The following is a 26,671-nucleotide window of genomic DNA, read 5'->3' on the forward strand; positions in this document are numbered from 1 at the left end:
GGGCGTTGGTGGTTTAGTGGTAGAGCAGGCGCCCCATGTAAAAGGCTGTTGCCGCAGCGGCCCGGGTTCGACTCCAGCCTGTGGCCCTTTGCTGCATGTCACTCCCTCTCTCTCTCCCCCCTTCACGCTCATCTGTCCTATCGATTAAAGGCTTAAAAATGCCTGAAAAAATATCTTTAAAAAAAACCAGTACATTTTATAACCAACCTGTCAAAGCCAAAGTTTTGGTCACACTCAGTGTTAATCGCCAAAAATGCATGGTGTGTATCTTTGAGCTCAGCACAGTATCAAACTCCATATCAAATGCAGAGTTGTCTGCAAACACAGTGACATGCTAAAGTCATTGTACGTATAAAAAGCAACCCTTTGACCTGGAAATTACATTTGTATATTACAGAACTGCATCCATAATTATGTTCTGATGACAATGTAATCTCTGCCTGGATTATGTTTAGAGAGTTTCACTGAGTTGATGAAACACTACATTTATATACCACGCTGAATTTGCGGGAAGGTCAGGTGGATGGCAGACATGCAAAGTGCTGGACTATGACACAGGAATTCCAGGTTCGCCTTTTGTTAAGTTCGAGGAAAGATTGTGATTTTGGTTCAATTTAAAAAAAAAAAAAGTAATAATAAAAACAATTTTAATAATGCCGTGGTCCCTATGTGGATAGCGTATTGCAACTTGCCTATTTTGGTGGGAAACAAATGACATACTGTAAGTGAATATTTTGCTGATTTATTTAGTATCATCATTCGCTCAGCATTACGTTTGCCTCAAAAACATACTTCCTGGTGCAAATTTGTTGTATAGAAATGTAATTTCTGGGAGAAAATAGGCACCTGTAATAACATGCAACTACATTAACCACTATAGACACATTGTTTAAAAAAGTCATTAAATGAATCAGCCAAAAAATAGAGGGTAGTCAGGGGAGAGGAGACGATCACTGGAGTCCCCCTACCCTCTGTTCAGGCCCTACTCCACAGCCGATTCCTTCACAAAGCACCAAACACTGTAAAAGATCTCTCACACCCCCTCCTAAAACTCTCTGATCTTCTGCTATCAGGCAAACGGTATCAAAGAGTATCAAAGCAAGAACATCAAGACTGCTAAATAGCTTCTTCCCACAGACTGTTAGGCTGCTGAACGGCTGATCCACCTGACAGTTGCTAAGATTTTATTTGCACTTTACCCCCCATATCTTTACTGGACACTTAATTCAATATGCACATGTCAGCTGGCACCTTTTTATCACTATGCCTGTACTAGGCACTTTTAAGTTATGTTTTTAGTGATAATGCCTTCTCACAATGATATTTATTTTTGCATTTTGTACCCAAGATCCTTAAAAATGCTCTCTTATTCTACTCTGCACACACATGTACAGCAAAATGACTATAAAGCTGACTTAATTTGAATAACTGGTCAGAGAGAAACAATTCTCCAGCTATTACAGCTGAAACAATTAGTGGATTGAACTGTGCTGACTGACACAATATTAATCATCAACAGCTTTGCTTATCTATTAATAATAGAAGCAACTTATGAAGCATAAATGCCAAACATTAAGTTACATTAGGTTCTGCAGGGCTGTACCCAACTCAGAATAATTGAATATTCGAGTATTCCTTTTTTGCCATATAGAGTTTGAGTTTGAAAAGGGTTAGGCGGACTGTTCAGTCTGACAGCCTCATTCACATAATATAGTACACAAGCTAACTGCGCTAACGATGGATCAGAAACGTGCAACATTTTTTGCTGACACTAGATATCAAATAAAAGCCAGAGACTGTATCATATTAAGTTGCTTTAGCTGTAAATCCGCCACGTCTATGCAGAAGGCAGAAGAACGTCTCGGAGCCTGTCTGGGCAAAGCCTCTCTTCCTGCCTCTGTGTCTGCAGCTGCCTGTACCAAAGAGCAATATGAAAGTGAGGAGTGCTCACTCTGCAGCTAAATGGGGACCGAAAAGTCCCTAGAAGTACACTGAACACTGAAACCCGATTTGAAGGAATATCAGTCAACTGAAGGGTCTCTGACAGATGATTTTATGGAGGCAGCCCTGAGCATCTTAACAATGCTTGGCAATTGAGTGATTATTCCAAAAAGCAATCAACAGATTTATCAATACTGAAAATGATTACTGATCGCAGCCCTTCCTGCATTTCTCCCTGAAGGTGAGTATTATAACCCGCTGCAGCTGAGAAAAGGCAAATTGATGGTTTATTGGCCCACCGGCTCAGACCTTTAAAACTGTTCCCCACCCACCGCTGTGCTGTAACAGAGGCAGGCATTTGCAGAAGTCAGCAGGTGGCTGCGCTACAGTAAGCATGCCCCACTGTGCGTGTTTTGGTGAGGTGGCCATTTTCAGACAGAGCCAGGTGACAGATAACAAAAGCAGACAGACCTGAGGCGAGGAGCGGCAGAGAGTGAGTGAGAGCTGACACACAGTGTTTTCCCCATCTGCGCAGCGCAACCTGGGGACAGCCACGCAAACAGCGTTCTTCATACTCCAACATTTAGACGTGCTGCATTTAGGAAACATGTGATGTTTTCATTTGCACACCCTATCAATAGCACCTAAACAGAGACCGTCTGACACCAAGTGTATTATATCCCAGCGCACGCACACTCAAGCACAGGAAGAAGTGTAAACATGGCAGGGATAACAAGATGTATTTACTGAAGGAGATGAGCTCCACACGTTTCCTGTGTAATTAGGTGTGTGTGCAACTTGGCTTAGTACACTCCTGTTTACATGTTATTCTCAGACAAAAGCAAGTCAGTGTGATAAAAAAAAAACAAAAAAAAAAACCTTCCATATATTCTCTGTTGCTTCACATCCAGTAAGGATCACTATGCAACTGGAAGTGTCCCCAATAAGCCCCAGCATTCATTAACAAACTACACTGGCTTATGTAACCAGGCATGAGACCAATAACTGCAGATTGCAATTTGATATCTGTGATTAAATCAGCAGCTTATGTAATTGCTCGTATTTTCCAGCTGTTCAGACATCTGATACTTTCAGGCTTATTGATTTCTCATGATTAAAATGTGACTTTTTATTCCATACACTTCACAACTTATGAACATTGCATGTGAATATTACCAACCTCCCAAAAATCAAAGTATATTTATGCTGTATGACAAACATTTTCCTTTAAATCTAAATAATCTCCATCTGCATTTTGAACCAGATGGGGGAACAATCCTGTAATCTTGAACTCTCAATCTGTCCATTACCACACATTATATGTGTGTATTACACCAAAGTCATGTCATGTAAATCGTTTCTGATGTTACGTCACTGAAAGTTTTATGAATTTTGAGTGTTTTGCAGAAAATATAGATGAAGGGCTGCAAAACATCTACAACTGATTAATAGATTTTGAATACTCAATTAAATAATTTAGAGTACTGACTGGTGTTATTTCTCTCAGGGAGTGCTGTGATTTTTACATTACCTCCTCCGGTTAGTGATTTTAAAGGGACAGTTCACCCTAAAATCAAAAGCACATATTTTTCTCCTACCTGCAGTGGTATTTATCACTCAAGATTGTTTTGGTGTGAATTGTCAGAGATGTCTGCTTTCTCTCAAATATAATGGAACTAGATGGCAGTCGGCTTGTGGTGCTCAACGCGCCAAAAAATACATTCAAAAGACAGAAATCGTGGTTACTCAAGATAATCCACAGACCTTACTGTGAGCAATTTCATGTAGAAACTATTTTCTTTCTATCGACCTACACGTATCACTGCACAGAGGGAAGCGTGCGTCTACTGCTAGCTCACCTTGCACATCTGAGCTAGCTAACGTTACAGCTCAGCAGGGGAAGACGCCAATCCCCGTTAAAACCTGGAGTGACATCACTTTTCTTGTGCTGCTTTCAGACGCCTTTCACAAGTATTTAAACATTTGAACCCTGAGCAAACTGGTGTGATTTCTTTCAAAAATATGGGGAAAAAAAGGCAATGAGCAACTTGGTAAGATGTGTCCCAAATACTGCAAAAGAAAAGAAAAGAAAAAAAAAAGTTATTTATTTAGAAAATTATTTACAAAATACTAGGAAAAAAAGGTTGGGAAAATTATAACAATTTTAATTTTAATTGTTGAGCACTCTTTCCAAGTCATTTCTGTATTTGTTTGTTTTTAACTTTAGTTTCTTTTTTTCTTCTAATTTTCATGTTTTTAATTTTCACGTTTCACTAATTTATTGCTAATTTTTTGGGTCATTTTGTTGTCTTCTTCCCATGTTTCCATGTTTCCCATGAAATCCAAATTGCTCAGGTTTCAAAGCGTTAATGATTACATCTCACATTACAGCAGGTGTAGTTCAGTGGTACGAAAATAGTTCCTCCATGAAACTGCTCACAACAATGTCTGTGGATTATCTTGAGTAACCAAGTCATGATTTTTGGAAAGAGACATTGCTGTGGAGTGTATTTTTTGGCGCTTTGACAAGCCGAGTGCCATGTAGTTCCATTATATTGGAGAGAAGGCAGACATCTCTACGGCTGATATCTCCAACACTCTGCAACTCACACCAAAACAATGGTGATATATAAATAGCACTACAGGTAAGAGGAAAAATATGTAGTTTTGATTTGGGGATGAACTGTGCCTTTAATTCCATCTGGAGTGGGGATGTTATAATAGCAGCTGCATTACCTCCTGTTTTTCTGCCTTTAATTAATAAACTAGAACATCCATCATCATGAACTTGTGGAAGTTTTACACATGTTCTACAGCTACTACTGTAGTTTCAAAGTGCACCAACTTGTCCAAATTTAACAGCATTTAAATGAGTTAGAATACAATCCACAGTCAAAAAAAGCCACCATAAATGGGTTTCAAATTGCTGATAAATCATAGAGACGGTAATAATTAAATATCCTTAATTCAGTATGAATTATTGTTCATTATTATACTTGGATTATGAATGGATTTTTTTTACTGCGTTACTGGAAACTCAAGCACGAGCCTGACAGCAGTCAAACTCATAGTAGTAAAATTGAAAAAAAAAAAAAGTGTTTGCCCATCATTCTTCTCATTGAGAGCAGTCTGTGTGAAATGACCAGAGGCCGTGTCAGTGTGGGACATCTGCTCAGCCTAAAGTAATGTTGCTTACTACTTAACAGTCAGACAGATTGTGATTTAAAGAGCAGCCTCACAGCCCCTCAGTGTAGCTGCCTTACATAATCACAACGTCTGTAATCTAAAGAGCGATCTGCTGCCCTGGGTTGATGACACACAGGCGAGTGTTCGTCTTTTAAGCTGACCCCTCTGACTTACATATTGTGCGGAGTTATAGTCAAGTTAATTCATCACTCTGCCTGCTCCTGTGGCTGCACTGTGCAGCACGTGTGGACGCGCTGAGCGAGGCTCCACTCTAAGCTGTAATCTGCTCTCTGTGCACTTCAGCATTAACATGTGGAGAGATTTGACATTGTGTAAGCCGCTGCAGCAGACGTGTTAGCTATAGCTCTCCCAGCTGTTGCTGCAGGTTAGAGTGGAGCTGCTGGAAGGGTAATGGCTCAAGACTGGCAGGCTAATGGTGCTCGACACGGCTGAAATGTATGCTACCAGACGAGGCTAATGCCACCAAGGCTCTTTGTAAGTGACATACCTGGAATCAGTGATACCTGAGCACAGGTGTCACTGACACGTGACTAAGAGAGTGAAGCAAAGAGAAATGTAGGTGACCAAATAAGAGAAAGAGTAAGAGTCTCCAAAAAAGGCACTGATGCCCAGTAACTGCTTTAGGACAAAGGCTGCAACCTTTAAAGGTAAACAAACAGAGGAGCATTCATCTGTCATAGCTGCCAACAGCAGGACTAGGAAAAGGAAGGAACAAGGGATTTTCCATGTTTCAGCACACAACCTGTCAGTGTGTCAAAGTGATGCAGAAACATGCAGCAGCTCAACTCTTTTCATCTGACTCATTGTGATGCTCCGGCTCTTTCTCCTTCTCTCACTCCCTCTTTCTATACAGGTTGACAGTAGGCAGATGGCAGCTGACAGGTACCGTGCGTCAGGCAATAAACCGGCCGCCCGTCTTTGTTTTTCTGCACAAATGAGTGGAACATCAACAATAAGAGCTCCTCTGGGATTGCAGGCAAATGGAGGCTGATTGTGTGCTCATGATCATACAATCAAGGTAAATTTAATGTTCAGCATAAAGGTGTCCATTAGTCATTAATAAATGCAGTGAGATAACCTTGTAAAAGCTACATAAACTATATTACCTAGAGAGGAAACAACTTGTTGGCTTTCTTACCCAACTGGTCCAGCCACAGGGTCCAGATTTCTCCTTAGTGATTAGTTCAAAGTCCACACAGTTTAATATTATCAGCATGATACTTGCTATTTGCCGTGTTGTCTAGCTAGTTTGCGGTCTCTGTCAAGTAGCTGTCTAACTGTCACTCACTATACAGCAGTAAACAGCACTTCAAAATAAAAGCTCTGTGCCAGAGAGTCACTATACTGTTATATAAAGTGTGTTTTTTACAAAATTGACACATTAGTGAGTCACTTGCGGTCCATTCAGAATGGACTCGTGACCCACTTTTGGACCGCTACCCACCAGTTGGGAACCACTGAGGTAAAGCATCCCATTCTCTAATCTATGGATTGACATCCTACAAAGAAGAATGGAAAGTTATTGTCTTTGCGCCAAGGACTTATTCCTGTTATCTGTCCGTAAAGTGCGTAAAGACCTGGGGAAAAGGGCATTTGTGTATACTGCTTCCTTGGCTTGGAATCACTTATAAAATCACCTGAATCTTCAAATGCTGGGCTCTTTGGATGCATTTAAGGTTATTCTAAATGGCTCGTAAACAGGCACATCTGGCTGTAGATGTTTTGAATGTTTCTTGATTTCTTGTAATTCTGTAATTTGTGGTTATTTTACATTGTTATATGTTTGTTTTATGTCTGCAGCTATGCAATTTGTGCTGTTGCCTGTCTTGGCCAAGACACTCTTGCAAATGATTTCTTTTTAATGAGACACTCCTGGTTAAATAAAGGTTAAGTAAAATTCCATCAGGTTTTGGCCCATTAAGGGGTATAGTAGATTACATGTACATTAAAGTTAAATTTCACGTATTTTCAGAGTTACGACCTCATGTCTTAAAAAAAAACAACCTGTGTCCTCATAGGTGTGTATAAAGGAGTATCTATACTTTTACAGAGATACATTTAAATGTTTTTGCTGGTTTAACAGGAGCTGCTTGGTGTGTGGACTTATTTTGTTTTCTACTTTGTTTTTTACTTTGCCAGACGTTTCTTTGGTCCAGCACCCACTCCAATGGATATTGCGATGTGCATGTCTTTTGTACTGTTTTAGGTTGCCACCAGTGTCAGTGGGCTGTGTATCCTCGTCTTAAGGCCTGGACTCACCAAATTAACATCCAAGACCTAACAGTGACAAAAGTCGACTGCTGTGTTGCTTCACGTTGCCTGTGTCCCAGCCAATAAGTTGCACATGAACACACCACAAAGGCTACAGGCAACGGCCAACAAGCATATACGTTCGCGCCTCATCATTCAGAAAGTGAAACCTGAAGACTGTCATGGCGTTAGCGGACAATTACACCAACAGTCACAAGCTCAAAAAATCTGATATATCAAGTTTGTTTTGATCTCACGCCCTCTGGACTAATGCAGTTTGTTTACTTTCCTCATTTCCATTTCTATTCTTTTGCACTGACTTCAACTGTCAACCAGAGTGATTTCACTCATGGATGGGCTTTGCCATTGCTGATGCTCATTCAATATGCTGAATTGGCTGTTTTAAAAGCTAACAAGGGGGGATGATGGCCCAACGTTGACTGACGGCTGACCATCAGCTTGGTGTGACAGGGCCCTTGTAGTGAAGCACAGAAAAGCATGTCATTTTATGTCTGATGTATGGAGACAAATATTAGATAAATCTTACATAAACTAGTGCCTCTCTTAAACAGTCTCACCTCCTCAAAACTCATGTTTATTGCAGAACTGTACTATACTATACAGGTGTTATATTGTAATGTTGTGTCCACCTCCACTGGCACTGTCCCTTCAGCAGCACACAGCCATATGTGCTGCTGGCTAATTAGCTGAAGTCACACAGGTATACACACACACGCACACACACACACACACACACACACACACACACACACACACACACACACACGATTTTGGCCCATCCAGAAGCACCTATAATTTAGTTTTGCTCTCTTCCTAATGTCATTTTCTGAACACAGACAGTCGCAGTTTCTCAGACCTGAACTGTGCCTCCGGTAATCTCACCAGCAAACTGCTGCTGAATTACAGACGAACCTCATTTGGATACAGCTAATAGTTAACTACTGAACAGCTGAGCTACTTTTTTTCTCCTTTTCCAGGCGATTTATTTTTTTAAATTATGTCTTATGTGTCAATGGAAATAAAACTTTTCGCAGTGATACAGTGAGCCAAACACTGACAAACATAACATTGTTACTGACTAATCTAAATGTGTAAGGACGGATTAACTATGAAGGATCTTTAACAGTGGGAGCAAAATATCACCATACAGTGTAATCTTTATTTGTGGGAACAGATTCTGTAATTTGAGGGCATAGATTGATATTTCAAAGGGATGTGTTCTGATAAAAGACTGGATTAGAAATTTAAAGTCATGTTTCTGTGATTAACACCTATAGTAGGGGCTGCATAGATCTGCGTACATGTAAAGCTTTGTTTTCTCAGCTGAGGAAAAAACAATGCAGCCGCTTGATAATGTTCTTTTTGCAAATCGCTGCTCGCTTTCCTCTCCCTTCTCCTTTTCTCAGCGATATCCTCATTTTCGCAGGAGCCAGTGGCTAATGATGCCTCTCGCTCTGCTCGTCACACCAATTAAGTCAACAGTGTAGGTTTCAGCAGAGTCAGAGTGTCAACAGGCCCGAGCGCTGATGACTGCAGTAATGAGGGACAGAGGGAGGCTGTAGTAGTTTATGTAGATACTTACTTGATGAGGAGTTTTTAAGAGTCTCTGAGTGTGGTTCTCAGTAAATGATATCCAAGCAGAATTAATGAGAAAGGGAACGACATACATTAGATTTGGAAGCTGGAAGACTTTACAGCAGTAGTCACTCAACAACTTGTCCACTTGGACAGTTTTCCTCAACCTGGGCCATATTTTCCCATGTTTTGTGTCAAAGTGACTAATGGGACAAACAATTTTTTTCTTCGGACATGTGTGTCAATTTACGTCCAATAAAAGTGTTTGTTTTTCTCACTGACAGGCTCAGATTATATTAGTGCCTGACATATCGGGAATCAGTTCACGAAGGACCCGAATGCAGAGCAGCAGGCAGGTTTGAGGTTAAACAACAGGGAATGACAACAAGAACACACAGATGAGCCCAAGGAATGAATGCAGATGAACTGACAAGGAATGAATGGAGGCACACAGGTATACACAGAAAACTAATCACAAGAACGAGACACAGTTGGAATAGGAGGACATGCACAAAAGGAGGAAAATGGGAATTAGCTAACAACAAGGGTGTGGAGGGAAACACTAGGGTGGAGCAAACGAGACTAATACAGAACAGGTGTGAAGGAAAGACTCTGGGAACAAGGAAGGACTAACGAGACAGGTGTGACAGAAAACAGGCAGGAAGACACATGAAGACAGGAAGTAAAACCAGACATGGGGAGAGAATCTACGAAATAAAACAGGAAGTAGATAAAACATGAATGAATAACAAGACAAGAAAGAACACAAACAGAAAACGCCAAAACAAAGTCCACAAGATCATGACATGACTTTTTTTTGTCTTTATTGGTCCCTTAGAGACAAAAACATGGGAAAACAGGGTCCAATAAATCTTTGAAAAATACTCAAAAAACTGTTACCAAAAAACGTAATATTTCTGTATTTTCTTACATTTTATAGATGAAATGATTAATTGATTAGTTGAGGAAATTATCAGCAGATTAATTGATAATTTGTTAATTGATAATTTAACCTTTTCCAAAGCAGGTTGGTTGTTTTTACAGGAATAGATAGGTTGAATAGTTCATGTAAAATTGAAGAGACTTTCATGTTATAACCATGATCAACTCAGCCTTGGGTTGGATTGCTATTTTTGCCAGAATTGAATCTTGGAACATTCACAAATATGAAAATTTCCAAATCTCACAAATATGTCCAGTAAGGTAACATATGGAGCGGGATGCATGGGTAAAAGAAGCCATCTAAACTGCACGAAACACACGCGAACACTCTGCAGCAATGTTGTTAATGAACAGGGCAAAAGACAGATGGTGGGAAAGAGGATCTGCCAAGGAGAGTATAACAGCAATACACCCCTGTAAGGAATAATCTCCTCAATCAGACCGACAAAATCTGTCACTGCAATGAAGTCATATCACAAAAAAAAAAAAGAAAAAAACAAAAGATTTTAAAAGGGTTTGATCTGGTCAAATATCTGGGCCTATTATTCACATGTAATCTGGTTGTGAAACCCATATTGTTTTTCTCTATGGATGAGTCACCTTCATTCACTGGTTCCAGAGTGTTCCTTGACTGATAATACAGCACTATTTACCACCTACGCCTCACAATGTGCTGAATGAAAAACACAGAGAGAAGAGCACTTTTCACTCAAATGCTAATGCAAACATATCTCTCTTCTCCATGTCGTTCTGCCAGCAGATCAAAGCTTCTGCCGGACAGATGACGCCATTCACTCACCGAGGGGGACACAAGGGTCACTCACAGCCCACAGTGCGAAGGGGCAGAGGGTGTGTATGTGTGTATATGTGTGTGTGTGTGTGTGTGTGTGTGTGTGTGTGTGTGAGTAAGACGTGAAATGATGCGAGTGTCCGAGCCCAAAGCCATATTCATGTGAGTCCTGACACCACACTGATTCAGAAGCTGAAGGGCAAATATGGAGGAGTGTAGATGGAGTGATGCGGGAGGGACTGATGGATAGGTGTTGGTGAGTCATGCCATTTGCTCGGAGGCCGGACAGGAAACAGATTCAACAAGTTTCACTCCAAAGCCGAGATAATGCATTATCTCATTTTGATGCATTACTCCAAAATATTCCTCATCATCGATCAATTTCTTGATAAAAGGAATTCTTCACCCCCTAAATGAACATATGTGTGTCAATTACGGCCAAAACTGCCGCCTCTACTATTTTCAATGTACAACCCCACACCAGCAGCAGCTAAACACGCATTGGTGCTCCTGTACAGCACTTTACGCCACTGTCTTATTTCCAGCTTTGCCACCCCTGATTGACTGACTCTCTGCTTGTACATACATGTTCCCGTAGCAGCTATTCCTCTCTGCTACCATGGCAGATCGACTCCTCTCCTCACCATGGATATTTAAAGAGAACTCTGGTGCTGTTGCTGTCTCTCGTGTGTGTTGAAGAATGGATGAGGAGACACTGCTTGTGAGGGTTTAGAAATATCCCGAGCTGTAAGACCCCCAATCCCGTCATTACAGAGACAATTAAATAAAAGATATTGCCTGGTGAGTCATAGCTCCGGAGATTGTTCAAGTTTAATTAGTGGGTCTCCACACATGATTTTTAGCTAATGCATAGCTGGAAGAAGCTGCAGCGCTATGCGTTCTATTGGTGCTATGGGCTGCACTTGACACGTCATGTGACATGCCACAGTGGTGCCAGTGTGTTTTCAGCCTTACTCACCTCAAATTTTGGTAGAAAACTGTTATTCTCACATGCCCCTGGCAAATGAAGAAGATTCTTGATCAATTGAAGTGATGTTTTAAAGGTTAGTTCAGATTCACCAGTCACATATTGACACAAATGAACTGATTACACAGTGGCAGACCAGCAGCTCCTGTGTTCAGAGACGTAAAATTATTTTTGTCAGTGGAGTCTAGCTTTGAAGAGAGCGTGGAGTTCAGTTCAATTCCCTGTCTATTTGAGAAGTACTGAGCATCGACTGGATAAATAATACTTGGATTATACTGCATGAATTGTGTAACACTTTCTAAGCAGATGTTTTGATGTAGTTTTGCTATAGATAAAAAACGGATCCCTATAACTTTCTCAGTTTTTGGAGTCCTTGTTCACCCGAGGTATGCAAGACAGAAGAAAATTTCTTCAAAAATTAAATGCAACACAGGGTGATTAACTGATATGCAAATGGTCTTTTGGGGCTATTAGATATTCCTTTAGTTATTTGGTCTATAAAACATAAAAAAATGGAAGTTTCCATTACAGTAATGTTCTTTAACTACTAATTACCATGAGCCAAAATTAAAACAATGCATAAAAATAGCGTATAAGTTCTCACTTTCTCATTTTTTACCTCACAGCACGAGGGTTCCTGGCTCAAACCTGGGGTTGAGGGTTCAATCCCAGGAGGGAGCCCTTCTGTGTAGAGGTTGAACGCTCTCCCCATGTTAGTGTGGGTTCTCTCCGGTACTCCGGCTTGCTCCCACAGTCCAAAGATATGCTGGTGTCTCTAAATTAGCCGTAGGTGTGAATGTGAGCGTGAATCGTTGTCTATCTTGATGTGTCAGCCCTGTGATAGTCTGGCAACCTGTCCAGGGTGTACTCCGCCTCTTGCCTACTGTCTGCTGGGATAGGCTCCAGCCCTCCCGCGACCCCTAACAGGATAAGCAGTTATGGAAAATGAATATGATGTCACCAGCTGACATACCTGTTATGCTACACATACTGTTCAGTTAGCATTGAGCACAAGCACATACTGTATGATCCACTAGGGATACCTGGATAGTTTTGGGGGCATTAAGAGCAAGTTGACTGTTTGGTCTGTACTTTTCTTTTTGCTCAACTATGCTGTGTGAGACTGTTTTAATTGAGAATAGGGTCATAAACTGATAAGATTAAAAGGAAAATAAGTGCTTTGTTTGTGTATGAGCGAGTCCCGTATCATCATTTGGAATTCAAAGAGGTCTGTCCCTAAAGGGCTCTCTATTCACTGTGCCAGTCAGTAGATAATGGGCACAAAAAACCGACAGACCAAAATTCACAGTGGGAACTTCAATGCAGGTGTGTGTGTGTGTGAGAGAGAGAAAGATAAAAGAGAGGAAGACAGAGAGAAACAGTTAGTCAGGAAGATAGACAGTTGGAGGTGAGGAGATGCACGATTGAATAACAAGATGAAAATGAACAATGGGTCTTGGAAGGCGAGAGACAAGACTAATGAGTCTTAAAGAAGAGAGAAGATGAAGAGAAGCCAATACAGAGCGGCAGTTTTGATAGAAGTTGATAAAACACAAGGCGTAAAAATAAAAGAAGTGCACTCTACAGCTTCACTAAACCGCATCTACTTTTCTCATAAAAACACTTAAACGACTTCTGATGTTATTTAATGAGGAGAACCGGAGAACCACTGCGAGCCGAGGAGGCGCTGAACAAACAGAGTATCGTCATTAATGAAAATGTGTAAGACATTTAATGTTCTTGCTCATGTAAACATGAGAGGATATTGGTGTGGGTGTGCGTCTTAATTGGCTTAGTAAAGGGAACATTCATTAGTAGGTCTTTCAGTCTGGTGAAAATGAAGTGCGAGAACATCAGCGTCTGATTGTTTTTTGTGTGTGTTTGCATTTGTAAAGTAGAGGTAAGGAAACTAGCACTAATGGTAGAAGTAGCAAGTGTAAAGAATACTCTCTTACAAATAATGAAAATCCTTTATTCAAACTCTTAACATTAACAAAAGACGGACATTATGATGTTGTGAAGTAGCGTGTTTTTGCTCTGTCTTTGAACAATGTTGGAAACATTTTGGATTATATAAGTACACAACTCAACAAAATATATAACACAGTGTAACAGAGTTCGTATTGTAAGTAATTCCACTTGCTATGATTACTATAATGTGATAGCCATGCACTTATGTAGTTATGTGGTTATACCTGTGTTATTGGCTCAAGGGCGCCCTCTCTCAGAGGTGGTTGTTAAATGCTACTGCAGGCGTTAAAACATCATGAGAGACATACCCAAGGTGAGTTGTCAAGTACAGCACTGTGTAAAAATATTGTGTATTAATGTCCGTATGTCCACCATATAAACATTTAGAGTTATGGAAACGTCACTGGAAAGAGTTACAAGTGAGCTGTTGCACTCATTAAGTGATACAATGTCCAAATGAGCATGAGCATACAGCATATAATAGCTAGCTGGCCTCTGTGCTAAGAAAAAGTGCTGTTCTTTTGTAGCGTGCTGTGTGTGAGCTGCCTGTAAGGAGTCAACTGTATGACTGACCAGTACATATTCTGTTCCTGTTCGGAGAATAAATGGCGGTGTAAAAGGTACAACGAGCCTCCTCATTATTGTCCACACAACAGATTCCAAAGGTTGCTTACCAGCAGTTACAGCGAGGCCTAGTTCGGTGACAACAGCTCTAATGCAACAGTTTTTTGTAGATTTTAATGCGAAAATGTTACATATTATACCTTTAATTAAAAGTACAAATGTTTTAGCCTCAAAATATTAAACTATTAATTATTAAAATACGAAAAAAAATAAAACTACTCATTGTGCAGAATGGCCAGAATAATGTTTATTATATTATTTGATTATAGTTATTATCATTATAGCATTGATGCATTAATGTGTTCATTACTTTAACGCTGTAGTTGATAAAGGTGGGACTAACTATAACTATTTCATACACTGCTGGGTAGATTAACCTACAATAATAAATCCTCCTGAGACCCGAACTTTTGGTTGGTAGGCATTTTTTATTTCTCCTAGCTATTTGGGATCAGTAGGACCCGATAAATATAAAACACTAAAAACTGTCAACAATAATTAAGTCCCGGTGTCCTCAAACGAAACAACAATAAAGTCACACTGTTCTCAAACAAACACTTCCTAATTAACAGTGTCTTATCTTGTTACTGTTGCTAAAATTGACTTGACTTGCAGACTGATTTGGCAGAGATGGCTGCCATCTTGTTTTTGCATGATTAGTGTATTGCGCTCTTACTACCACTAGATGGCATAAAAAAGTGTCCACGAACAAGGATGACAGGTCTAAGTTAAGTAGAAGCTAGTGTGAGGTCAAGTAAACCCCAAATGTGATGTCATATGAGGACACAGGGTCTCAGGAGGACATCATAATTTACTAGTTGTTTTATATTTCGTATTAACAATCTAAATCTGCAAAGTAACTAAAGCTATACTCAAGTCAAGTGACTCAGAATTGTACTACACTACAGTACACGAGTGTAATACACTTAGTTACATTCCACCACAGAAGGGGACTTGTCATCCACGCACAAACTGTCCATGCATGTGTGTTATTGGCCTGTTGCATGTAAGCACACGGACATCAGCGCATGCTGCGGCTGTGCTTGACCTCCCCTCTTATCAAACCAAGGACACATCCCATTCCTGGCTGGGGGGAAGAGGACACTGAGGCTCAGCAGCTACAGCAGGGCCACACATTCACTCCACACAGATATACTGCCTCCCGAGGGACCACAGAGGTCAGACTCCAACACCGATAAAACACCACCAACACCCGACAGCATCAGATGAGCTTTGGGGGAAAGTGAGGAGGCTAATGAGGGACAATGTTATCACACCTGATGTGTGGAAGCAAACAGTTGCTGATGCAGCAACAGAGAAGGGCTCCAACTAAGTGATAAATATACTGCAGAGAAGAGGGCTGAATTTTACAGGCTGACATAAAAAAATCAATTTGATTTATTGCAATACTCTCAGTCGCAATATATTATTGATACACTGATCTTTCAAGTGTTCTCCAGTGGTCAGTCTGAATTGATTTTCTTGCATTAAGTATGAAGACAGGGGACAGAGAAGAAGCAAATGAGATCATCTGTTCTAACAGTGTCTGTGCCAACTTCAAATCTAAAAAGACTGATGGGAGAATCAGACTCAATAAAACTACAGTACTTGGTCTATAAGATCTGCTTTGAAATAAAGCTGTTTATTATCAACTGCAAAAAATCTTAATACAACTGATAAATGCAGTGGAATAATATCTAATATTCCTACTTTTTGGACACATATTTCGCTTTTTTCAAGATATTTTTCATCCACATTAAAAACTGCATAATGTACTTTTTTGTAATCATATATCAAATATCACAAAATTATTTTTATTGTTACTATGCGTCTTTGTGTGCAAATAGATGCACTCAAATCTGGGTATTTAGCCCATATCGAGCAGATACAACTGCATTAAACAATTTTTTTTTTTTACAGCTGTATACTAGGCTTGGGCTGTACCCCGTAAATTACCATTGCTAATATCCGTCCATTCATCCATTTTCAACTGCTTATCTGAAGTCGGGTCGCGGGGGCAGCAGGCCAATCAAAGCACCCCAGACATCCCTCTCCTCAGCAATGCTTTCTGGCTCCTCCTGGGCGACCCCAAGGTGTTCCCAGGCCAGATGAGATATGTAATCCCTCCAGCATGTTCTGGGTCTGCCCCGGGGCCTCCTACCAGTTGGACCTACCTGTAACACCTCTAACAGGAGGTGCCCAGGAGGCATCATGATCAGATGCCTGAACCACCTCAACTGACCCCTTTCCATGGAAAGGAGCAGCGGCTCTACTCCGAGCTCCCTCCAGATGTACAAGCTCCTTACCCTATCTCTAAGGCTGAGCCCAGCCACCCCACGGAGGAAACTAATCTCGGTTGCTTGTATCCGCGACCTCAATCTTTCGGTCACTAATCAGAGCTCATGATCATAGGTGAGGGTTGGGACATAGATGGACCAGTAAATTGAAAGCTTTGCAATCCAGCTCAGCTCCCGCATCACTGCAGACGCTGCCCCAGTAGTAGGCTACTCACTCATCTTTAAAGTTGTTATATCTCAAGTCTGATCTGGCTACATGGTTTGTTTACATGACGTAACAGATGGATTCAGCCTGGACAGGGAGCTGCCATGTTTTGCAATGCCACATGATAGTCAGACACTATTTTTTTGTTAGTTCACAGTGACATTTGTTTTACACAGGAGCAGCTGTTGAGTCAAGCCGGACACCTGGTAAAATTCAGTACACCAATCCGGTCCAGTGTTTGGCTTGATATAAAACCGGTTCGAAAATTTTTACACAACCCAACCCTTGTAGCCTACACAGGAAGTTGCACGTTACAGCGACTGGCACTACTACTGTAGAGCAGCAAAGAAGTATTGATTTCTGTGAAGTCTGCTAATTTATCCAGGTGTAAAACTACCTTAAGCTTTATTAATAAATTATGTGTGGATAGGTGCATAGACTTGCGCACTCATCGATACCTGTTCCAGAATTTTAGGCAGTATTGGGGGCGTCTCTGATACTTACTGCTATCAATATCAGAACAACTCTAGTATTCAGAGAAAAAGCTGAACTTACGTCTGTGTCAGGACCCTTGTCGGCTCCAGGACAGGAGAAGGTGACGAACTCATGGCAGCGTTTGTGGACCACAAAACAGCACACTGGGAGAAAAGAGAGAAAACAGTTTTACAATAACAATTTATGACACAATGCTGCACACATAAAGGGCATTCAACCACCAAATCTGCCTCTGAGGGGAATAAAATTTAAACACACAAGACACAAAGAATGAAATCCTTATTCTGTCTGGAGTTATCTGACAAATGGTTGAGAGATAGAGGGAGAAATAGAAAGGCAGTAAGCGAAGAAATGTGCATGTAAATTATCATCAATCAACCTCAAAGCGAATTTGACGAGCCTCGCTTGTACAGACACACAAAAACAAATGCAGACAAATAGACTCACATGCATGTGTGCTCCCTCACTCACACCCACACACAATAAAAATGTCACTACATGATTTTGTGTATTCTGCAGCCGTCGGCTCTTTACAGTCTGTTGGGTTGATGCTGATTGCATCATTGTCTCCAACCGAACTGGGATCTGCCTCGACCAAAAGTGTCACTCAGCGTGACATGGCACCTGACGCTGCTCTCACGTCGGCAGTGGCATTTACATTTGGACGCTTGTGCGGATCTGGAGGGAAAAGTGCGGACATCTGTGACAAGCTGATTCCCTCTCTGACTCTCACTCTGTGTACCCAAATGTATTTTTTCCCTGCCATTGTTTGAAATTCCTCACTCTTTCTTTTTTTCATTCTCACACAATCTGTCTGCTTTGCTTATTGTCAAGCTGCCTGCTTGTTCATGTGTACTTTTGTGCTCTCCCACCATTGTATTTCCGTGTTTTTTTTTTGTCTGTAAGTCTGCCAGTTACATCACAGTTGCCAGACAATCTGACGGCCATCGGTTGAACGAGATAAATTCGTTTCCTGTGAAGTCCAAGAAACAGCGGGGAGTTCAACTGCCCATGCAAATGGCTGGACTGTATCATGGTGCACAGATAACTGGATACATTTCATTTGGATAAATCATCATTAATACAAGCACTGGTGTCATCATCAGTATTTTCAACATAATGAGTGTCCATCATTATAGTCATAATCCAACCTTTATAGTCAGTACAGCATTTCTCCCTGTGTATGTATGTCAGAGGGGATATTCCCCCGCCACTGGTGTAATGCTGAGCAAGTGGCAGCGGTAATAAAGAAGAAACGAGGCAGAGAGAAGAGGAGGATAAAAAGCTCAGCAAAATAGTGGCCCAGAGTGATTTATCCCAGCTCTGAAGTTTTCATCTGTGCCATTTGTCATTTCTATAATGTATGGTACTCCCATAAAAAAGGCTATACACAGACCTAAATGCAGATGGCAGGAATTTCTAGGACCCAGTCAGTAGGGACTTCACAGCCATGCTGGCAGCTTGGCTCCAGGGATGGTAAAGTTGGTCAGTTCATGAAGAGAAAAAGTAGCGCACACTTACTCCATGCCACAGAAGACACACTAGATCCTCCTACTTAGATCTTCTTCAGGTCAAATGTTTGACAAGTTGAAACCACATCTATATCTACACATAATGCACACAAATAAGCTGACAGGCTTTGTGATGGCAGGTGTGGTCCCTTAGTGTTGATCACTCCACCAATTTGGTCCACAATGAGATATTACAGGAACTGCCATGAAAATAGTGATTCCCTGATTTTTCCTCTAGCGTTTTCAGCAGGTTAACATTTTTGGCTTTCAATTAAATATCTCACCAACCACTGGATGGATTGCAATTAAGTTTGGTAGACATTCGTAGTCCCCTCAGGGTGACTTGTAATTATTTTGTTGATCACCTAAATTTTCATGTAGCACCATTAAGGATGTCAACAGTTAGCTGTTAATTGGTTAACCACCGAGAGTGTTTTTCAGCAGTTGCGCATGCAGGTCTATAGGCCTAGGTTAATTTTGCTATTCTTCAGTTATTGTACTGTGCACCATCCAAGTCTGGTGGGAGCTAGTTAGCTAGCGGTGCAGCTCATTTGGTGATTACCCCTAGTAACGCAGTCAGTGTAAAGTGCATAAGCCATTTTGAAAAGGTGGGTTGTGAGATAGGATTTGAAAGGTGTTATGCTGTCAGACTGTCAAATGTGTTGGGGGTAGGAAGTTCCAGAGCCTGGGAGCAGTGCAGCTGAAAGCCCTGGTACTGGTGCTGAGGTGAGAATGGTCAGAAGGCCAGCAGAGAAAGAGCGCATGGAGCAGGAGGGGATGTTTTCCTGGAGAAGGTCAGAGAGATAAGTGGGGGCTAGGTTTCGGAGGGCTTTGAAGGTGAGCAGAGGGATTTTGTAGTCAATCCGGTACTAAAGAGGGAGCCAGTGTAGTTAGATGAGAATGGGAGTGATGTGGTCGGATGATTTGGTGCAGGTGAGGATCTGGGCAGCAGAGATTTGAATGATGTGGGGCCTGTTAAGGAGTTTGGTAGTCAATACAGCATCTAACAAATGCATGGACCGAGACCTCAGTGCTGGACGGTGATGGGTGGAGTCTGAAAGGTGTTGGGGAGGTGGAAGAAAGCAGTCTGGTTAATGTTTTTTATGTTGGGTTCGAATGACCAGAATGACACCAAGGTTCTTGTCTTGGCTGGACCAGGTGTTTTTGGAACCAATGAGCAGGGCCTCAGCTTTGCTGCCGTTGAGCTTCTAAAAGTTCCTGCTCATCCAGCTATTGAGGTCCTCAAGGCAGGTGGTGAGGGAGATGGGAGGAAAGGCAGTGGAGGGTTTAGTGGAGATGTAGACCAGTGTGTCATCTGCATAGTAACCCCTACCACATTTACCTTAAGCGGGACTGCTAGATAGCTCTTGCCTGATGTGGGTGAACGGCCAAGGGTAACTTTTGCTAACCAGTGGAGACTGGAGGGTGGGCAGGATGAGATGTTTCCGCATGTTCACACAGTTAGCTGTCAGCAAAGCCAACAGAAAATAAAATAAAATAAAATAAAATAAAAGGCATTGCTATCATAAAACATTAAACTCTCATCTCCACGGGGGATGGATAGATGGGAAACATGCTAAACATATCATACATATCAATATTTGAAGCTCATCAGCATAATTTTGAATCAGGACTTCCATTTTCTGGATTAAAGTATGTAAAAAATAGGTATAAACAAAAAGTGCAGAAAAAAACAGATTTAAATTGAATTTTCCAATTTTAGTTATTCATCTTTTGTTACTTTCAAGTGTTGAAAGCCAAACTTAAGTGGATTCAATAAGGAATTGAAAAGGATTTGGATTTCTTAGGGATTTCATGCTATCGAACCTCTAGCGCAGCCAGCACCATTACATGCCATGTCAGGGCCTCTTTACTCTTCATTCCCAACAGTGTTTAAAAAGCTTTTTTTATCTGTCACTGCTGAGTAAATTAGCAATTGTTTTGGTATTGACCTCAAAGCATTCATTCCCACTTCACATCCACCTCCAAATCGCCCCGCAGTCAAACTTTCAATCCTCCCAGCCCACATCCTGCCCACGCTGCTGTCAACAGAATTAAAAAAAAAAAACATTTGCTTACATGCAAAACACATGAAATCTGCAGTGTGTATTTTTATTTTCTGCGCTTCACTTCTGTGACACACAGTTTTACTCAGCAGGATTAATTCTGAGTGCAACTGTCGGGTTTCTCTATTCCTCCCCACAGCCTACTTACAATATGTGAATCACAGGCGTAATGACGTCCGTACTTCTTTCTCTCCCTCCATCCGTCAGCACTGCTCACACCCTCAGCAGCCACACACCCGCTTGTCCCTCACCGCCTCTGTTTAGGGCTGATCTCAGACCAGCTTGAGTGTCTGCTGGTGCTGTGGCGTGGAGCTGAGCAGACTGACTTGACACTGATCTCAGTTCAGGGGTGAAGAAGGGCCCTTAAGCTGCGTATAGTGGAAGGGATAAATCTACCATTGGACTCAGTGTGCGCACCCGTGTGTGTGTGCGTGCATGTGTGTGTGTCAGGCAGGCTTACCCAGACTTACACAAGACAGAGACAGTGTTTCTCTGTGACTATAATCCCTGGCGTCTACTTTCATGCGCATGCAAACACACACACACTGATACAAACATTAATCTAAAAGCTGTCTTAAGACAGCAGGAGCCAATATGCTGCAGTGGCTAAAACACAGAGGCACTCTGGGAGCTCACGGGATTTTACGTGCACCCAACCAATCAGGAGGAAAGCTGTAAAGATGCCTTACATTTACACCTGCTCACAGTGCGCTGAATCAACTTAAATTTAAGATACTTCACACTCCTGACACACTCTATGATGAGAGACAAAAAGAGGAAGAAACACATACAGAGACCTGGAGGAGTACTTCATTAAGGGGTACTAATGCCATTATAATAAATCTTTGGTATGACTCAGGCACAGGCATCTGACTGGGAAACTCTAAGTAAGTGTCTCCAGATGGTTTAAGTCCTCTCAGGGAGAGCTGTGTGAAGCAGCAGGAGCAGAGGTGACACAGTGACATACTGTATCGTCAGGGATATTATGATTAATTACTATGGGCTTTGTTTCACCAGCCTAATTGCATAAGCACAGAGATAAGGGGCTTTGGTGTTACAAAGCAGCTTACACAACACAAATGCTTTCTTGTCAGTGTGTGTGTGTGTGTGTGTAAAGCAGAAAATGCATTACACCCTACATTTGTCTCCACAGGTGGGCATTTCGTGGCATGTCCTCACTCTACTCTGGTGCCATTTCTCCATCTCTCCATCCACATCCTTATCTCTTCACCACCGATCCTTTAAAGTGAGGTTTTAGCCCTGGCTAATCTGGTGAAATTGGTAATCTACCGAGCCACTGTTAATAGAATTATGTTGGGCTGCAGCCCAGATGAAAAGCCTGTGGTGGAGATAAGGGAGAGGTCAGGACACCTGCAGCGCCGGGCTAACTCAATACCTCCCAGACACATTTGATTGATCCAGCACCCCCAGAGTGTATCCGAACACAAAGAGAGCTGAGGCTTTGATCCGAGATCCACAGGAGGAATAGAGGAGGGTGCGCAAGAGGACTGATGAATAGGCGGAGAGCGAGGGAGCAAATCCACAGGGGTTGAGGGCTCCCGTGACTGTATGGATGTTTCGAAGGAATGTCTTTATCTGCCTGTTATACTCTTGCATTTTATCGCCAAAATATTGTTGTGGAAGTTAGTTAAAGTGACAACTAGGCATGTCATGATACCAGAGATGATGCTTTCCCCACTGTGTGTGTTCATGTACTGTCCCCCTAAAGACATACTGTTGCATGTGTAGTCACGTGACTCCGCCCCATCCAGTCCACGACCTGCAAGCAACATGGAGGAGAACTCGAACACTGAGCCCACTGAGCAACTTGAACAGCTTGTGCCGAAGAGAAATGCCATGTCCATCGCGCATTTTGGGGAAACACTGCGGAAAAACCATTTCAGCGACAAAAGGTAATACCACCTTATACCTCTTTTCAGCACTTGGAGTACAATCACTAAAAACAATAGACAAGAGACTGACAAGTGCCCAGCAACAAGTGCCTCCAAAAAACAGCTCTTGATGACACAAGCATTTACAAAGGCAACACAATATGAAAAAGGTTCAAGAAAATGTTAAGAAATAACTGTCGCCATTTCCGACTGCATCGGAAAGGATACTGCTCCCATAGATGCAGTGGAGCACAGTGGGTTTAAAAAACCTTGTTAAAACCCGCGACAGAAGACACACTATGCCATCGCGAAAAACCAAACATGTTCAGCTCAAGTCATTTTCTACTTATGACATGGCATTATCTTAAAAAAAAAAAAAAAAAAGCAATAGCAGCATAGCAATTTTTAATTTTTTTATTCAAGTTATACTATTTAAGAGAACTTGATTTTTAAACTTGAAAACTAAAATATGAAATTTTTAAGAGATGCAAGTTATTTTCTAATTTTGGCAATGCAATTTTTTAAACAATTTGTTCATAAGAACTGCAAGTTATTTTTTAGGGAACTTGCCTTTTACGTTAAAACTAAAATGTGACCTTTTTCATAAGACGTTTTAATTTGATTTTGATTTCAATCACGAAATATTAAATAAATAATCATAAATATTCCATCTGTGTGTTTCCATCAATTATTTTAAAATCACAAAAATAAAATATTCACTCTTTCACTAAAAAAAGTATCCCAGCTTTAATAGTCGAGCCCACATACAGTAAAAACCTTGTCAGTGAACTATGAAAGCAAAAACCCAAAACAAACTAATCGTTCATTAATCGTAATGAAGGTAAAATTTTCAAATAATCATGATACTGATTTGAGGTCATATTGCCCGGCCTTATCAATACCAGTGAAATTCCACGGTTCTGCATACCAGTGGTTCCCAACTTGGCCAGCCACAGGGTCCATTGCAAAGACTTAAAAAAAATACGCCGGCCTCAGCAAAAACACTTTCCTTTTCAATGAGTCAAAGGGAGCTGGCGCTGTAGCTGCATTGTCGCCGTCTTTCACGTGTTATTGCTGTTCTTCCGTGCTGGTAGGCGTTCTTCTTCTTCTTCCTTTGGCATTTAACGGCAGAAAAGAACATTTGTAGGCGTTTATGCTGCCCGTCAGGTCCAGAAGAATTGCATCCCCGTCACCTACAGTACTGGACAAGAACAAGTGCTGTCACGCTATCAGAATTTTGGCATTAACTTCATACTGAATTATCGCTTCTCGTGACATCCCGAGTGACAACTCTGTCACCATCTGGATATTAAGCACAAATTATTTATTGCACCCTTCTTCTTGCACACTTTAAACACAGACAGACAGACAAGCTTCCACCCAACCAGGCTGCTCATTGCGTTATGTAAATTGTTTGTCATTTCAGGCAAGAAAAATGACAGAGGAGGAGAGGAGAGGGTGAGGGAGGTGTATTTTCCTCTCTTGGTTATTTTTAGGTTCAATTCTGGCCAGGGCTGGAACAGTGTGTACTGAACCCCACTGTGGTGGAGACGTGAGGGAAGACATTTCCTCCACACCGCTCTACACCTGGCCAATGGACACTATAAATAAACTGATACACATGTACTCGTGCAAACACAAAGAGAGGCAAGCGTGCACCTGAGCGTACGGTGAATGATGAGTGAAAAGCTCTTCCTGTGTGAGCGCTGAATGAGAGGGGATTGTCCAAAGGGCCAGTAGAAGTATTACATACAGCAAAGAGCAGTGCTCCGGCCTGTGTAAATGTCTTATAAAATTTTAATAGAGTCAAAAATAAACTATGTCTGTACGTTGTTTACCTTCCTGATCACTTCCACTAACCTGCTCTCACACCGTGAAATACATGATTGAATCTGGATTTGATGCAGCGAAAGAGTAAATAAGAAGAGCAAATTTCATCTCTGCTCAGCACTTGTGTATGTCCCTACGGTGTTTAAAAATGTACCTCCCCACACACTCTACATCAGTATCACCATAGAAGCATAAACATTACTTCATACATGTTTTATGTCTCCTCAGGAAGCCTCTGACTTCAATAGTCTGACCTCTGAACTGCTGCCACTGCAGTGAGTGGCAGATCTGAGATTCCCAGAGCTGCAGGCCACATGACCCATAACCACCAGCTCTCTCGAGACTGGGGGAGATCGATGGCCAGTGACCGCAGTTGGAGTGACTCGATGACAGTTAAGACAGGCAGAGAGGAAACAGCAGTATGATTTTGTGCAGGACGATATTTTACTTTCTTTCTTCTTCTTCTTCTTCTTCTGTCTTACTCTTTTTAAAATCTGCTTACTATGGTATATTCACTTCAGTTGATCTGAAGAAGCCTATTTCCTTTTCCAATTATATAATGAATACACATATAAACTTAAAGTCCCTCTCTTCTCAAAGATGTGTTGTTCATGCTTAAACATCTGACCCTAACTATACAGAATCATATCTGTGCAAAGCAGGGCAGGAACCTTCATTAATATAGGCCTATATTTTATCTACAAGTGCACGTCACACACTGAGCAAGCTGCCTGTTAATGACGCTGTGGGCTAATGGGCATGTAGCTACTTCCATGTTTCAGATGTTACGTCATGTTTGTAGTCGACCAATGAAGATGAGTTTACATATCACCTTGGGTTCGTCCTTCACCTTCTCAAAATGATCCCACACTTTGGATTTCCTGCCCGACATGTTATTAACTAGCCTGTGGAATAACCGCAGGTACCAGCCCTGGAAATTTGGGGTTGTACACATGCTGCGTCTTTGACTGCCTGGAAATGCAAGGTCAGGTGCTGGGTGCTACTCTTGTGCCATTTTTGTGCCAGCTTTCAAGGGCGTTCAAGAGAGTCTGAGGTTGCTAAGTAACCTCAACAAGCATCGTATAGCCTATTTAGCTCAAATCCTGAGTGCAGAGCTGATCTTCTTCCAGGCGCTGTTTATAAGTGTGTAGGCCTATCGTCCGTGAGACAAATGTAAAGCTCTGGGTAGCCCTGCACTAACAAGATCAACTTTCCGTGTTCATCAGACTGAATATTTACAGAAGACGGGAAAGATATCTGTCGGTTGTGATTGGTTTGTAATGTGACTCCTGTCTGAGTGCTGGGCGTGGCCTCTTCCTGTGTCTGTCCTTTCAAATTAAATTCCCACATGGTCCAGTCATATAGGTTTTGATTTGTTTTGACAAGGCGCAGCTCCTAATAGAGTCATGGCAGCAACCAATGAAATCTTGCCAACTAATGACCTTTCTGGTCAACTAACATTTGGTCGACTATTCTTCTACTGAAGGGGGGAATGTCTGTGCACTTCCCTATAATCTGAGATTCAAACGTACCTCAGGCAAGATAGATTAGGTACATCACTAAACTAGATTAGGTACATCACTAATCACTAGTCTAATACGGAAAACATATATTTCAGGGAAACGGACTTCGACACAAAGCAACCTGAAACACTCAGAGGGGACTTGTCAGTGTGCAGCTTTTGTGAACCTGACCTTGGAGCTTCCTTCAGCTCCACGATGTACCAAAAAAAACACCATAGCAGATGATGCTGTATGTTTCCCAAACAGTAACATGGTGTCAGCTGCTGCCAGTTAGCCTACATGCTAACTAACGGCATAACTCGACAACAGACTCGTCGTCTGAGTCGGAGTCTCACTGACTAGACATTTTGACATGCAATGCTCTTTTACTGGTCAACCAAGCGAGACAGCACTAGTCACAGCAGCGTACTTTTTACATAGTTTAAATTGTATCTGGGGGGAGACTTGGGTCTAGTAAGTTGATATAAACTTTGAGCAGCACCTGTCTTTTATTCTTTAATCAGACAAGACAAATGTGCCCCATCTTGAAAAGATGAGCTGTGC

The 26,671-nt window shown here is 41.6% G+C and overlaps 1 protein-coding gene across 2 annotated transcripts in view; it reads right to left on the bottom strand.

The window, feature by feature from the left end:
- prkcab (protein kinase C, alpha, b) overlaps positions 1-26,671 on the bottom strand; it is a 157,417-nt gene that overhangs the window by 91,031 nt on the left and 39,715 nt on the right. For both annotated transcript variants that reach the window (XM_049562434.1, XM_049562433.1), the window contains exon 3: positions 17,367-17,449. In XM_049562434.1, coding sequence (XP_049418391.1) covers positions 17,367-17,449 — 83 coding nt within the window. The remainder of the gene's footprint in view (positions 1-17,366; positions 17,450-26,671) is intronic.

This window comes from Epinephelus fuscoguttatus, linkage group LG19 (assembly GCF_011397635.1).
Source record: "Epinephelus fuscoguttatus linkage group LG19, E.fuscoguttatus.final_Chr_v1".
Taxonomy (NCBI): Eukaryota; Metazoa; Chordata; class Actinopteri; order Perciformes; family Serranidae; genus Epinephelus; species Epinephelus fuscoguttatus.